Here is a 15,660-nt window from a genome sequence, read left to right on the forward strand (position 1 = left end):
ATATATATGTCTACTTTTACTTAATCTCTAATTGAAGGAGAGAGAGGGAGAAAAGACATCGTCGTCAGTGCTGCCGCATGTGGAGGAAGTTACGCACTGGTCTGTGTCTGGAGAGGAGTTCCTCCGCAGCGAGCCGCACTTTCCTCTGCTGAGTCAGTCTTTTAGGATTTCCAAGGCTCCTTGGTGCTGGCTGGGTCGTGTTTTTCTTAAATTGTTGATCACCTTTGCGGACCACCCTGATATAGCCTAAGTTTTTTTTTTTTTTTTTTTTCTGCAGAGCCCTCCAGTTCCTGACTGACTGCGGGTTGTGCGCATTGCGCGCAGCCGACAGGCGTCTCCTTCCTCTTCACTCCGGCGGTGGAACGGGATTCTCGTTCAACATGAAGCATTCAACAGGATTTATTAGTTAACAGCGTGTTCCCGTTAAGGTACGTAGCTCCGTTCTTCTTTAAAAACACAAAATGTTGGCCATTGGATCAAAGAGACGTCTCAAAAGTGCAGGGAAGGGGAAAGGTGCAAGCGCACTGAGTTCTTGAAACCTCACTTTTTAGCCACTCAGTGGACAAGGAAACTGAAAACACACTGTTACATACGGAAATCAACGTGTAATATTTTAACTGTCCTGTCTGAAAACATCACTTTTAACAATACATACTTACAAAACGTCTTATTTGTAGGTTATTCTACAAATGAATGCGTATTTTATCTCCAGTCTCGATCACCTCCCTTCACTGTCGTCAAGTTTGACTGTCTTAATCAGCTGCAGTGCAATAACATCATCACTAGTTGCACATCTCTTTGTGAGTCCTTGTTCATCAGCTCTGCTAAGGAGCAGGCAAAACCTGTTGGTGGTGTTTTCAGTGCAGCTAAACTGCACTGCTTTTATTTGTAAAAGTCATCCTGGACAATAAAAGAAGCATCTAATTCTCCCTGTCTTTTTGTTTGTTTGTTTGTTTTGTGTCTCAGGTGGAAGTGATTTTGCATATGAGGAAGCTTTGTGTCTATTAAAAGGTGCATTCATTGCAGCTGCTTTGCATTGTGGCAGCTTTATTTTCACCCCTTTTTTACACTCTGCAGCCTCATATGAAAATTTAGTGCCGGGAGGTCTGAGTTATTCTGGCGCCCATTCAGAGCCTGCATGTGCCTATTGTATGCTGCAGAACCAGGGCAGCTCCAAAACTGGCACAAGTTGGACCCCTGTTGCAAAGTACGTGACTGCTGTGGTGAACGCACGGACTCCCTACGTGCTCCCAGTCAGTCTCAGTAATGAGACGCTTTGCTGAGCATTTGGGAAAAGGCTAAATCAACTCAACATTCTCACGTCACACATATAAATTCTTGTGCACCACTCTCATAAAGAGAAATCCTCAATGTTGCTCAAAAGTCTCACCTCTTCTGCAAACACGCGCACACCCATTTTTACATTTTACTGCAGTGAACGTAACAACACATTTGTTTATTCATAATATGAGCATCAGAGATGCACATCCCTTTCCTGGCATTCTGTGCATGCAGCACACATGCACTTTAAATTTGTCTCCATATCTCTATGAAGACTGACACTAAGCATTCTCAGCCTTGCTCTATCTTAAACAGTCAATTCAAACTAAATGCATTTCACTAATCCTAATCAGAATGTTATTTTAACCTTAATCTAATGCTCAGACACCACTTTGTACTTAGAGTCCACTGTTAGGGTCCAATAATTACAGAGTGCCCCTTTAAGTTGCTGGTTTTGAATGCTGTTGTGATAATAAAAGACAAAAGCTATGGTTGTCTTATCACAACTTTGTGGCTCAGCACACTTCCTCTTACCCCTGCCAAGATGCAAAAGGCTGTACTAATAATGACACTTCTAAAAGCAATGTGTGCTTTTTTTTTTCTTTGACTTGAGCAGCTTTTCGAATTTACCTAGTAATTGTCAAAAGTAGATCGTCTCTTTTATGCATTACTGTCCTATAATCTGATAGTCTCAATTTACGTTGACATTTTTGTTTTTCAGACTCGGAAAGCTGCAGTTTGTGACTGAGATGTTCTTCTGAGTAAAAGTTCATCAAAGGCTTTCTTAAAACATACTCTCCACACATCACCATGGCCTCCAATATAATTGTGAGTAAACAGCTCATTTTATATTGACAAGCAGAGGGCAGACACCAGATGTAACATTTATTCCACAGAAGTACTCAGATCAGATGAGACTTTGTTCAACAGCAGCACAGAAGAATGCATTTCATTCATTAAACAAGCACAGTGGGTAAAATGTCATCATCAAGGTCAGATTGATTACTACTGTAGTGATTGTCAGGGTAATCTGTGGAGTGCCTGCGCAGCAATGCCAGGCTCGTTTACATCTGTTGGACGTCCATTTAATTCGAGCTAACTTGCAGATTTTAAACACAACAGTTGAAAGCTTTTTTTTTTTTTTTTTTTACAAAGGCTTTGAGATTGTCTATCTTAAGATAGGTGTAGCTTCTCAGCCATTTAAGGTTTGGTAATCTTAGCAAGTTGAAACAAAGGCAACTGGATGTCATTTTAGATTCCAACAAGTCCTTCGATAAGAAAAGATCTCTCTAAGCAAAATAGAATTCTAGTTGCTTTCCATTTGGCTTGCTAGGATCACAAATGTGATTTATTTTTTGAAAAAAGAAAAGCTGTTTACAAAGTAATTCTCATAGACAGATCATTGTGCTGAAACTTACATTTTTCAGAGCTGAAAGGGCCTAGAATAATTGCCACGGAAATGAGCAAATACAAACTAGTTCAGACGATTTGATTTTCATTCATTCAAAGCTTTCAAAAGGTGTAACCAATGAGTAAACCTATAATTAATTATAGCAGGAAGTAAATAATTTAAATATGTACGATTGAGTCACTTGCAAATATGTTTAGCAACTGCAAAGATTGGTTGAAATAAATAGCTGTGAAATCTGTCTGGTACAAAAATACCATGGTGGAAAATTCTTTTGAAGCGATCCGTCAAACGAGATGATAGGAACTGACTCGATGAAGAGCGTTGCTTTGAGTCGCTGTAAGATTAAAGTAGTATTTCACTGGGTTGTGACTACTGGCGGTCATCTCGTGAACAGCACCACGAGGGGCTCGCGGTCTTACATGTTGAACATGTTCAAAAAGTGTGTGCTATATTTTCTTTCAAAATGGTTACAGAGCTGACACGGGTTTCTCAAACCCATCTCCGTTTATATTTTGACACCCGAACAGGAGCTCTCCTTTGACAGACAACATGTCCAGGTTAAAAAAACAAAACAAAAAACACGCTAATAATAAATAAGTTACTTAAAAAACAGTCCAAATATGTGTCTTTTCATTTCAAAAGTGTACTATATGAAATTAAAGGTACACATGAAGACTGGTTAAAAAAATTGTAACGTAACAAAAAATACACACATTTTTAAAATTATATTAATGGTTAATGGCAGCACAGCGGATCAGTGGTTAGCACTGTTGCCTCACAACAAGAAGGTTCTGGGTTCAATCCCCGGTTTGACCTGGGGTCTTTCTGTGTGGAGTTTACATGTTCTTCTTGTGCTTGCGTGGGTTTTCTCCGGGTACTCCTGTTTCCTCCCACAGATCAAAAACATGCATGTTAGGCTGCCCTCAGGCCTAGGCCTCCCTTGCAAAATAGATCTGTGATCTTAATGGGATTTGCCTGGTTAAATAAAGGTTAATACATAAATAAATAAATAATAATATGTCCCTAAATTCACAGTTTGGTGCAGCGTCTGCAGTATTGTGGACTTTGTACCGGTTCGTTGTGGTGAAGAGGGAGCTGAACTGTAAGGCAAAGCTCTGTTTACTGGTCAGTCTACATTCCTACCCTCACTTATGGTCACGAGTTCTGGTTAGTGACCGAAAGAATGAGATTGCGGATACAGGCGGTTGAAACGAGTTTCCTCCGCAGGGTAGCTGGACTCTCCTTTAGAGACAGAGTGAGAAGTTCAGTTATCCGGGAGAGACTCGGAGTAGAACCGCTGCTCCTCCACATCGAGAGGAGCCAGTTGAGGTGGTTCGGGCATCTGTAAGGATGTCCCCATGACATCTCCCTAGGGAGGTGCTTCAGGCATGTCCGATTGGGAGGAGACCCCAGGGAAGACCCAGGACATGCTGGAGAGACTTTGTCTCTCAGTTGGCCTGGAAACGCCTTGGGCTCCCCCCAGAAGAGCTACAAGAGGTGTTTGTGGAAAGAGATGTCTGGGCCTCCCTGCTCAAGCTGCTGCCTCCGCGACCCGACTTCGGAACAAGTGCAAGATAATGGATAGATGGATGGATGGTGTCCCTAAACTAATAATGAGTGAGATACATTTGTGAACAGCTGTGAACTACCGCGTGTTTATCTATGAAAGCAGCCAAAGTGACTGAAAATAAGCCAACAATGACGTCATCTATTAAAAAGTTGTATGGAGTTGAAGAGTCTGATGATTTTGATATTTTGGTACTTTTCATGGACTGGAGATAAATTAAGATTCACATTACAAACATTTTACCTGTTAAACTAGAACAGAAAATGTAGAAACTTACAGGTCTGGCAGAAGTTTTGTAAATGTTGCGTATGTTTATATTCCGAGTTCTGACTTGGTAGCGCTCCACCCAACACCCTGCTTGATCCCAGTTATTTATTCTTGACAGATGTCATACTCGTACTTTCACTTTTCTTTTTGCGTTTAGCAGCAAGAGTCACTCTTATATTTCCACCTAAACTCAGAGATTCTACGATTGTCTGATTTGGCCATACTTTGTTTATTGGCACAGACTATGGCTAACCTAATGTAAGTCAATCACGTGACTCAAGCTGCCATGTGGCTTTGGTCAAATTCATCTGAAAGCTTTGTAAACTTTAAGTGCATATGTTGGTGGAGGGTAGTGGGTAGTTGAGGACTGAAGAAGTAGCAGGTGACAAACCGGCGAGTCAGGTTAAAGTCTAAAAAAGTGTTTTTAATAAAGAAAATAAAAATACTACTACTACTTCACCTACAAAGCTCTCAACAACCTAGGTCCATCTTATATTCGAGATCTTATTATTCTATATTTTCCTAACAGAGCACTTCGCTCTCAGACTGCAGGCTTACTCGCGGTTCTGTCCGTGAGGCTGACACATTGGTCAATTTTAAGACTGGGTTTAAGACTTTCCTTTTTGATAAATCCTATAGTTAGGGTTGGCGTGTTATACTGCCATAGACTTACACTACTGGAGGACAAACTGACCTCATTTCCTTAAATTATTTGCTAAAATGAAATTGTTTTCATTTGATACTATTTCTATCTTAACGTGATTCTTGACCTGCCATTGTGTATCTGTTCCTACCAAACCCAGCCGGTTGAAGCAGACGTCCGCTTGTCCTGAGCCTGGTTCTGTTAAAGGTTTCTGCTCATTTGGGAGTTTTTCCTTTCCACTGTTGCCTTCATGCTTGCTAAAGATGAGAGTTCTGCGATGGAGTTAAACTCCAAGCAGTCTACTCCTCAGATAAGAATGTTAAATTATTATTTATATTTTTTAATATCTGAATGTTTCTGTTCAGTGCCCTGAGATGACTTCTGTTGTAACTTGGCGCTATATAAATAAACGGAATTAAACTACTACTACTACACTGTACTGACAAGGGGAGTTTCACATAAGGATCTGACAATGAGTTGGAGATGACTTATACACAAAATATAAGTAAATAGGCTGGGTGATAACTAAATGAGAACAGCTGGAATGATTATGAATAGTTAACAGGTGTGAGTGACAGGCAATACAAGGGAACAGAAGAGAACTATGACTATGGAACAAAAACAAACTAAATTTCTAGGTCGATCAGATAACAAAAACACAGAGAGCTAGGAACAGGAAACACTGGCAGAAATAAATCGAGCATTATGGTAAACAATGAACAGACAATGAAAACAGGAACACATACATTAACAAAAACAGCATAAAACCCCAAACCGTGACGATGTACCCACATTTGAAAAATTGCTTATCAGTATATCTGGAAAACAAAATATCTGGAAAAATACTGGAATAAACACACACTGCATTACATAAAATACCCAGACATTTTAAATTAAGCTTTGACTGCTTATCTAGTTATTAACGGCCGACGGACGCACTCGGCTGAATAAAGGGGGCAGACAATTGGAGCTGAGGGGGTGTTTGTCCTTTCATAGCCATCAAAGCTCATTAAATCCCTGCTTCTGCCTGCATTCTGCATTATTCAAACACGGACCCTACTCTGACATGTCAGAAAGCTGGAAAAAATATTTTAAAATAGCAAAAACAATAAAAAATATATATATATAATATAAAAAAATTGAATCTATTTTACCATAATTATTATAAAATATATTTTATAATAATATATTGAAATATTTTTCACCATGCTTATCTTTCTGATTGGCTGCCAGTCAAATGTATCAAGCTGCTTTACTCTGCTAACTAGCATAGCAAGGACGAAATGGAGAAGTTTCTAAAAAAGACTTAAGGAACCGACCAGCAGCCCTGCTGTGGTGGAAACTGCTACAAAAAAAACAAAGAACTTGTGGCTTTAAAGGTACTCAAAACAAAACATAGAGCATGTCTACACATGGACAATGACGTGTATGGCACTGACAGACATTAAGCCCAGGTTTGACAAACTGTGTAGGAGCCACCAAGCCCATTCCTTCCACCAGGCAATCGTCATTTCCAGATAAACACACTTATAGATTTATTTTGTTTTGTTCTTCTGGTCAACAGTTTGTTGAAAAGTTGTTGGTTTTTTTTTCAGTGGGAATATAATACAGTGTTTAAAGCATGTTAGCTAATAACCTTTTTATGCCCAGCAGCTGAAATAATTAATTGAATATAGTGAATAAAAGTTAAAACATTCTAAAAGTTTATGTTTCTTTACATATCATTGTTTGTGGGTTTGTGAGAGGGGCCTCGGCCAGAAGCTAATGCTGTATGGGGAGCCATGGTATGGAAACGTTTGGGAACCCCTGGCCTCAGTGGTGTAGTCTACGTGATACTCGGGTATACGGAGTATACCAATTAGAAAAGCTTAAGAATTTCAGTATACCCACTAAAAAGTGCCCAGTGATACATGACATATCATTAGGCATGTGTCATTGATATGTTAAACGGCAGTTACACGCTTCCATAGCAATATCGTATGCAGAGCTTCGCTTTGATACTCTTATAGATTCTATAACATGTTTTTAATACAAAGCCAACTGTTGTACAAAGTTTGTTGTTCATTTATTCAAATATAAGCATCAGAGAAATTTGGAAATGTTCACTATGCTTCAAAATCAAAATAAATTGACGATTTCATTGTACTAACCGGTGCACTTTGGTTTCTAAGCACAGTATTCCCACTACAAAGCTGTAGACTACACCACAGCCTGGCCTAGAATACAGTTTTGCAAGCCGTGCACTCAAATTTAAGCTGTAAGTTTCAAAAAGTTGCCAACAAAGTAGAACCACATGACTCGCTGGTCACAAAAACACTCAGAATTTAATGAGTTTGCAACAAAAATGCCATTATTTGGATCAATATTGAGCCAAGTTTGAGCTGCCAACAAGTCTCCAACAACCACAGCCCAGTGAGGTATCTGCCACCATTTTTAGAATAAATAAAACACTCCTTTAGATAATAAAATTGACACCTCTTGGATATTTTGAACTAATATTTTCCAGAATAATTTGCATTTGCACATTTCTTTGGCAATAGTTATGAATAGTTATGTATTTACCGTCAATGTAAACCAAAGTAAAAACAGATGAGGAATGAATTGCAGAGTTTCAAAATGAGTTGTAGTATCAGAGTCAGCCTGTCACCCCCCCCCCCCCCCGCCCCAATGATTACTGCTGAAAATCTGCACTCAATATGATTCTACCACATCTCTGTTTCTCTAGCAGATTTGATCTATCTGTTTCACTGTGGTTTCTCATTTTCCCGTACATGACCATAAATTAAACTGAAGCGTTGGTCTTTTGCAGGTGGAACAACAGTTTTCTCACAAGTTTACGGTGACGGTGGTCCGAGCAGAGAACGTTACCAAAGGAAAACTGGGTGACCTGTGTGAGTCTTAAAACACATTTTACATCCATTATTCAGGATTTGTTGCATGCATGCAATGCTTTGAGGGGAAAAATAGTTGGGAAGTAGGTTTTAGGTTATTTTATTATAATTTTATTATATTTGTATTATAATTCTATTATCATAATAACAATGAGTTGAATGTGTATTTGTGTTTAGTGGATACTCCAGATCCATACGTGGAGTTGTTCATCCCGACGGCCCCGGAGAGCAGGAAGAGGACCAAACACATAGACAATGACATCCACCCGAAATGGAACGAGACCTTTCACTTCATATTAGACCCCAACCAGCACAATGTCCTGGAGGTTAGACCTGCATTGTATAGCCCAGTACAGGAAGACAAGCAGTGATGCATTCGAGCACAATTCCACGTAAACACAGCTTACTTTTTTTAGCATCAAATGAGGTAATTTGGAAGCATCATCGCTTTAAAATAGCGCTAGAGTGACTCACGTTGTTTAGTATCACCATGGAACAAAATATACAAATGGAAGATTTTTCTGGAATTCATGTTTACCGTTGGCTTAATTTAACACCTTGCTGAAATATGATTCTTGGAAACACAAGTTGTTCAGGTGAACTTGAACACGTGCTAGAATCACCACTGCCTTCGTTGATGACGCATTTTATTTCATTTTTTTCAAGCATAAACCAGTATTTTTTTTGTTTCAACCAGTTAACATTAATGGATGCTAATTATGTCATGGATGAGACTCTTGGGACGGCGTCCTTTGACATCACAAAGCTTGAAGTGAGCCAAACCAAGATGGAAAGTTTCTCTATTGGCAAAGTAAGGCTGCTCATCTCATTCACCATTACATTACATTACAAGCACTGGTTGAACTTCCAGATAATTTGCTTTAAATTCTTATAAATGGCTTCCTGTGTAAATAATGGTTTACAAGGAAATGCGCATGAACTTGATGTTCATCTTTGTAAAGATTCAGAGAACTCCAACCATAAAAGAGGAAATGTTTAATTGACAGCAAAGTTTTTTTTAAAATTATGAACAGTGTAATAACACATTTTTAAAATAGAAAATACAGAAAATTTTATTATAAACTATTATATTATTAACATTAAGGTTATTATTTCGCATGACTGATTTGAACGAATCAAGTCTTTTTAGACAATTGAAATTTTTATTCTTTTAAGTTAATTAGTTTGTATTGAATTGAATTCATTATATTTTCACGTTAGCCGCAGTGGCACCGGCTACAGCTAAAGATTGTGCAATAACTTATTATTATTTTCTTTTAACAGTCTACCAAAGTATACCTGGAGATGACAGTGGAGATCTGGTATGTATACAAATAATTTTAGGTGGTTTTACTCCGTTTCACAGTTGAATATTTTGTCTTGTTTTAAAGAGTAGGATGGTTCTGTCACAGATAAACTTAAACCTTTAACTGCAGCAGAACCATAGCTTCATACTAGAAACAGCATGAGTTACAGTAAAATACCTGTGTGGTTAAATTGTGTAGATGAATTACTGTCATTCCGTTGATGCATTAGTCGGCTTCCATAAAAGCTTGAAGGTTTAGTCATTTTAGAAACTGATTTTTGAAGAAGACGTGAAAATGTTGAACACCAGACCACCTCAAAACAGTTCTTGTCTGATCTAAAAATCAGTTTCAGTGTCAAAATTTCAGTTGTGCTTTTTTTCAATGTTATGTACTCTAAACACACCTCAGCAGAAACCATAAAACATGATTTTTTAAAAATAAAATAAAACCTAATTCTTGCTGTATTGGTTTTTCAGCACAAACTTGGACCTGAGGTTCAGCCTGGCTCTGTGCGACAAAGAAAAGCAGTTCAGACAAACTCGCAGAGAAAGAGTGACGCTCGGCATTAAAAAGCTGCTGGACATGGAGAAACCTCGCTTTCTCCCCAGCGCTCCGGAGGAGGTGGGCGCAGAGCGGCAGGCCTTTATGTTCTGATCTACATATATAAAGAGAATTGCTTCGATGTTTCAGAAACTGAAACTTTTCCAAATGTCTGCAGTAATAACCTAATTTAATCAGATGTGCAGTGTTGTTTATATGATGAACCTGATTAGATAGCATCAGTAACGAGTCATCACTGTGAGGCGTTTCTCATAGCACATTGTGTTTGCTTTCTTATATTCTAATTATTTTCAATTAACCATAATTACAGTGCTTGCATTTAATCTGGAAATTGCTTTTAATTCATTTTGTTGATTGATTCTCATTTAAACTTAATTATCTAAATAACCTATTTTTTATTTATACCCAACTTTTATGCTATTATATTACTTATTTCAGTTTGATGGATGAACGAGAATAAATTCATGACAGCTACCTTTTATACTTGTTTAATATAGGTGCTATATAGATGAAACGAGACTAAACAAAACCTGATGCGTTAGCGTTGAAATAAACGGAACTGGTAGAGTTGGTGCCAGAAACCTGTACAATTATGCTTTTGGACGATAAATAGTTGTGAAAAAACGAAGTGAAGCTGCAGATGTAATGTCTCAGGAGATCCCAAAACCTGGAAAACGACAAACTATGAGCACGTCTCAATAGTTCACAGAGATTTTAATGTGTCAGGTTTGCTTTTAGTTCACAAGCAAACCATAAATTAGATCTTTCTCTCTGCAAAACATAAAAAAAAGGATACTAGAGCCACATAAACTAAGGGAAACTAATTGGTGCAGTCTATTCAGTCCACTAAACAGCCTGTAATGTAAATTGACCTAATAGCTGCCACGCAATGGAAACTTGAAAAACAAGAATGCTACTATTTATTTCCCACTCCTTCCATTCATAGAGGGTTTCCAAAGCCTCCCCCACAACATGACACAGCATTTGTTTAGATTTTGCATTCACAATGTCTAAATAGATTATTTTATACAGCTTTATTAAAGTGAAATAGATTAAAGAAATCCAAAATATCTGAAAAACAACACAGATCAAAGCGCTGTGGTCAGTTGACTTTAAGCACTGCAATAATGTTTAGACTTGCTGACATTTCACAAACTTAGATTAAAATACCATTTCAACATTTTATTTTTTTTTACTCCAACACAAAGCCTGAACCTTTTCCCTCATATCTTTGGGTATGCTTCCTTTCCCGCCAGTGTAGTTTGGCGAGATGCCCAGGGGTACTGGCGGTAATCTGCAGCCAGGCCTGTCCTCATTCTACCAGAAGCTACAGAGAAAAGAAGTATCCATTTACTGCCTTGAACTGTGAACACCGTGGCTCAGCTCCCTTTTGAGTATAACTATGGAAAAATTCAGGCTTGATTTAACAGACTCCTGAGAGTAACCAGTGTTGCACAATAAAAATTATAAAATAGCTGAGGGTACAAGAATGCTGCGAAGACATGATGCAGCTAGCTCGGTATTCTCACCGTGCAGAGGAAAGTTCCTCAAGTTGAGAGTGAGCAGGAATGAATTTAATTGTGATCACGGTTGTACTTTGTAAATGCTAATGATGTGACTCAGTGTCTCTGTCCTTTTCTCCCTCCCTCTGTGACTGTCACTTTGCGTGTGTTTTGTAGGTTCCGGTAATAGCCATCGCAGGTTCAGGAGGGGGTTTTCGTGCAATGGTCGGCTTCTCTGGTGTGATGAAAGCCCTGTTTGAGTCTGGAATCCTGGACTGTGCCACATATGTTGCTGGCCTTTCTGGATCCACATGGTCTGTCTTTACTTTTGTGGTTCTTATTTTATATGTACCGGTAATGTCTTTCAACAATTATTTTTGGTAAGACTTTACAATAAGGTACACAAAGTTTGATTACTACTAGGGAACGCCTCGGGAACAAATCAGGAACAAAGCAGGAGCTAATAGGTAGTTAACCAGTACTTAATGGGGAGCACATCCAAACCTTATTAGGGGACTACTGGTTAGTTACTTGGGAAACAAAGAGCAACTAATCAGGAACTAATGGTAGTTACCATGGAAACCAAAGAGGAATGAATCAGGAGCTAATGGATACCAAAAAAAGTCCATGCACAAGGTACACAAAAATTGATTAACTACTAGGGAACGCCTCAGAAACAAATCAGGAACAAAGCAGGAGCTAATGGATAGTTAACCAGTACTTACTGGGGAACACATAGCCAAGCCTTATTAGGAGACTACTTGTTTGTTACCACAGAAACATAGTTAAGATTACAGCAGTACAAAATTATGAAATTGATAATGTCTTTCATCAATAGGTTTACAAAAGAGAAAATCCAATAAAATCAGTAATCAATATGAAACAGTTTTTTGACCATTACAAGCTGTGACTTCACTGGTGCAGGGTTTATTCAGAAACCTAATGGAGAATTTCTCCTCTGTTTCTGTGGTAACAAACCAGTAGTCCTCTAAAAAGGCTTGGTTGTGTGTTGCCCAGTACTGGTTAACTACCCATTAGGTCCTGATTCGTTCCATAGGTGTTCCCTAGTAGTTAATCAAATTTTGTGTACCTCTTTGTAAAGTGTTACTTTTTTTATATATATATATATATCTAAAGAGATCTTATCTTTATCACAGCTACATGTACAGTGGAAAGAAATTTAACTACTTCTTTTTTTTTTTTTTGCTTCCAAGCAGCTATTATTTTAATATTTTGAAGTAATCTTAGATTAGCCAAAGTGGGGGGAAATAAAAGAAGTACATAAAAGGCCCCCTGAAAGCTCGGGCTTTTATTGCTCTAGACCACATTAGGATTTTTAGAAAACATGGCTTCTTGATGCTTTTACACAATACAATATATTTGTTTCCTCCTTTTTCATTTCCTGCCCTTTTGTGTTGCAACTTTCTGCTCTTGCAAATCTTCCTGCCTTCCTCTGATGGTAATAATCTTTTATCAAGTAAGCACTTCTGGCTTAAATCAGATCTATTTATTTACTTCTCTCAAAACATTCTGCATAAACCTTTCAAAAAGCAGTATAATAGGACTCACAACGAACAGTTTAAAGCGTTCTTCTTTATTCCTGCAGGTATATGTCCACTCTCTACTCTCACCCTGGATTTCCAGACAAAGGCCCAAAGGACATAAACAGTGAGCTGATGAAGAGAGTTAGTGGTAACCCACTGAGGTTGTTGATGCCCCAACACATCACCAACTACATCCAGGCCCTGTGGACCAAAAAGGCCTCAGGGCAGCCCGTTACCTTTACCGATATTTTCGGTATGCTCATAGGAGAGACTCTTGTACCTGCGGTAGGAGCAACCTTACAGCTGCTGTTTATTTTAATGTAAAAATCCTTGTTGTTTTTACAGTAAATTTTACCTACGATGCCTGGATCTTTGACAGATTCTTCCATCGAACTGGTTCTTTGTTGCCTTTTTGTTTGAAATTTACATCTGACATATCAACACCAATTTTTTTTTTTATAGTTTCATTTACAGAATTTTGACTCATAAATATAATGTACATGTAAGAAACTAAAAGAAAATACTTCCTTTTCAGAGGATGGACATCAAGCTAAGTAGCATCCAGGAGAAAATAAACCAGGCGCAGAGTCCTCTCCCACTCTTCACATGTTTGCATGTCAAGCCAGATGTTTCAGAGCTCATGTTTGCAGGTAACAATCGTTATTAAGCTAACATCTATTTGTCACACACCTGATCTATTTTGCATATGTAATGAGATACTACAGATAATTGGTCGGACCACATGCAAATGAAAACACTGGCACATTTCCCTTATAATGTTGCACTTTGGCAACAGGGAGGTTGTGGTGTGATGATGTAAGATGTCACCGCTGCGTTGGCAGATGCAACGGCAGCTCAGCTAAATCAAGGAACTGAGTTTTGTGAGCATGTTCATGGTGGACTCTACTACTTTTGTGCAACACAGGCAATACAGCACTTCCTCTTAGTCTTTTATTAGTTGTCATGACCTCTACATCTTCTAGCAAAATTGAAACACTACCGGTAAATTATTCAAATAATTTTTCACTTTAAAATACATTTGATTTTGAGCTCAATGAGTTCAAATACAGTAATATTCTAAAAAAAAGTTATATTAATTTATGTAATAGTTGCCTTCACAGCGTGCTTTGAGGGAGGTCAGACTTATATTTAGTGCTGGTCTGAGCAGCCTCAATGGAGAACCTACAGATGTGAGGGAAGGGAAGCAGCCGTATTATTACCAGAATGATTTTTTTTTTCTCTTTAGGCTGCAGAAAAAAGTACACCATGTAAAATGAACTTGAAAAATTATGCACATCTGCTAGGTAATCTGCTTATGCAACAACAATTTATGTGAATACACAGCAGAAATATTTTCAGGCTGAAAGTTTTACTGATCTGAAAAGTTGGAACCCTTTAGGAAATTATATAAACTTTTTTTTTTATGTTGATAAGTTGAAAAGATAACTTGTTTTAGCAGTGTAATGTGTGTTTCAATGGTTTCTCTGATACGAGACACCTGATGTGGTCACTGTTCCACAAAAGGCTTAGTTTCAGTTTATGTTGTATTGAACCTTACAATCACAAATTATTCATTTAATATATATATATATATATATTTTTTTAACTTCTAATAAATTACATCCGTTCCGGAAAGTAAAGTATTAGTGATTTTACAGGAACACAAGTTGATATGCAGATTTTCTGTTTGTGCTTCAGCTGAGTATGTGTTTTTTGTTGGCTGCGTCTTTATTTACATGCAGTAACTGAGATCCCGTCACTAAGGACACATTTTAATGCAATGTGGGAACAAACCTTTTTTTTAGAGATGCCTACTTGTGATTTGATCACAAAAACAAGCAGGGCCCCACTCCCACACCAGGTTCAGGGAGAAAACTGACTCCCAGCCATTTATTTGTTCCTTGTGCCTTATGAAGAGAGACTATTGTGCATTGCAACAGTGATCTTTTCAAAGATGACACCAGACTTGTTCTCAATCTAGAATTACATGCTTTTCTTTATTTATCCCACGTAGAGCTCACATGCCACAACATTTATTTTTAAATGTGGGTAAAAAAGACAAAAAAAGAGTTTTTTTCACTCCTTTTTTCTCAATAAACCAGTTCACTGGCAACTTATATTGCAGTTTAAATAATACTCAGGGATAAATTACCAGCAGTTCTGTCTGAGTTGTTTTTTAAATTTTAAGATAATTCAAAAATACTTTATTAATCCCGAGAGGAAATGTATCTGTTCCCTTTTGTATTTGTGTATCACACTAAAAGACTTTAAAGAGCTTCTTTTAAAAGAAGTAAAGTCCATTTTTTACAGATTTACTAAACATTTTAATAGGGAGTGTATTGTATTTTTTGCACATTAACACTGAGATTTCCACCTGCAGACTGGGTAGAGTTCAGCCCTTATGAAATTGGGATGGCGAAGTACGGAACGTTCATGACGCCCGACTTGTTCGGAAGCAAGTTCTTTATGGGAACTGTGGTGAAGAAATATGAAGAGAACCCTCTTCACTTTCTGATGGGTAAGAAGGATTACCACAGCAGTTTTCAGTACAGAAGCAGACTGTTGTTCAAGTTCAACGTTCTTTATTGTCATTTGCATCACATGTGGTACATCAGGTGGAACAAATTGTGTACTCAAGGTCCAAAATAGCAAAAATATAAAGTATAAAAATAAATAAATATATATA

The 15,660-nt window shown here is 37.9% G+C and overlaps 1 protein-coding gene across 1 annotated transcript in view; it reads left to right on the plus strand.

Moving 5' to 3' along the window:
• Positions 1-291: 291 nt before the first annotated feature.
• The window catches only part of pla2g4ab (phospholipase A2, group IVAb (cytosolic, calcium-dependent)), a 36,274-nt gene continuing 20,905 nt past the window's right edge, over positions 292-15,660 (plus strand). Inside the window, exons 1-11 of the mRNA XM_037697847.1 lie at positions 292-428; positions 2,003-2,109; positions 7,979-8,060; positions 8,238-8,386; positions 8,758-8,871; positions 9,345-9,382; positions 9,844-9,988; positions 11,608-11,744; positions 13,037-13,259; positions 13,510-13,624; positions 15,355-15,492. Coding sequence (XP_037553775.1) covers positions 2,092-2,109; positions 7,979-8,060; positions 8,238-8,386; positions 8,758-8,871; positions 9,345-9,382; positions 9,844-9,988; positions 11,608-11,744; positions 13,037-13,259; positions 13,510-13,624; positions 15,355-15,492 — 1,159 coding nt within the window. The 5' untranslated portion in view covers positions 292-428; positions 2,003-2,091. The remainder of the gene's footprint in view (positions 429-2,002; positions 2,110-7,978; positions 8,061-8,237; positions 8,387-8,757; positions 8,872-9,344; positions 9,383-9,843; positions 9,989-11,607; positions 11,745-13,036; positions 13,260-13,509; positions 13,625-15,354; positions 15,493-15,660) is intronic.

The sequence above is a fragment of the Nematolebias whitei genome, chromosome 3 (genome assembly GCF_014905685.2).
Source record: "Nematolebias whitei isolate Nwh7 chromosome 3, NemWhi1, whole genome shotgun sequence".
Lineage (NCBI taxonomy): Eukaryota > Metazoa > Chordata > Actinopteri > Cyprinodontiformes > Rivulidae > Nematolebias > Nematolebias whitei.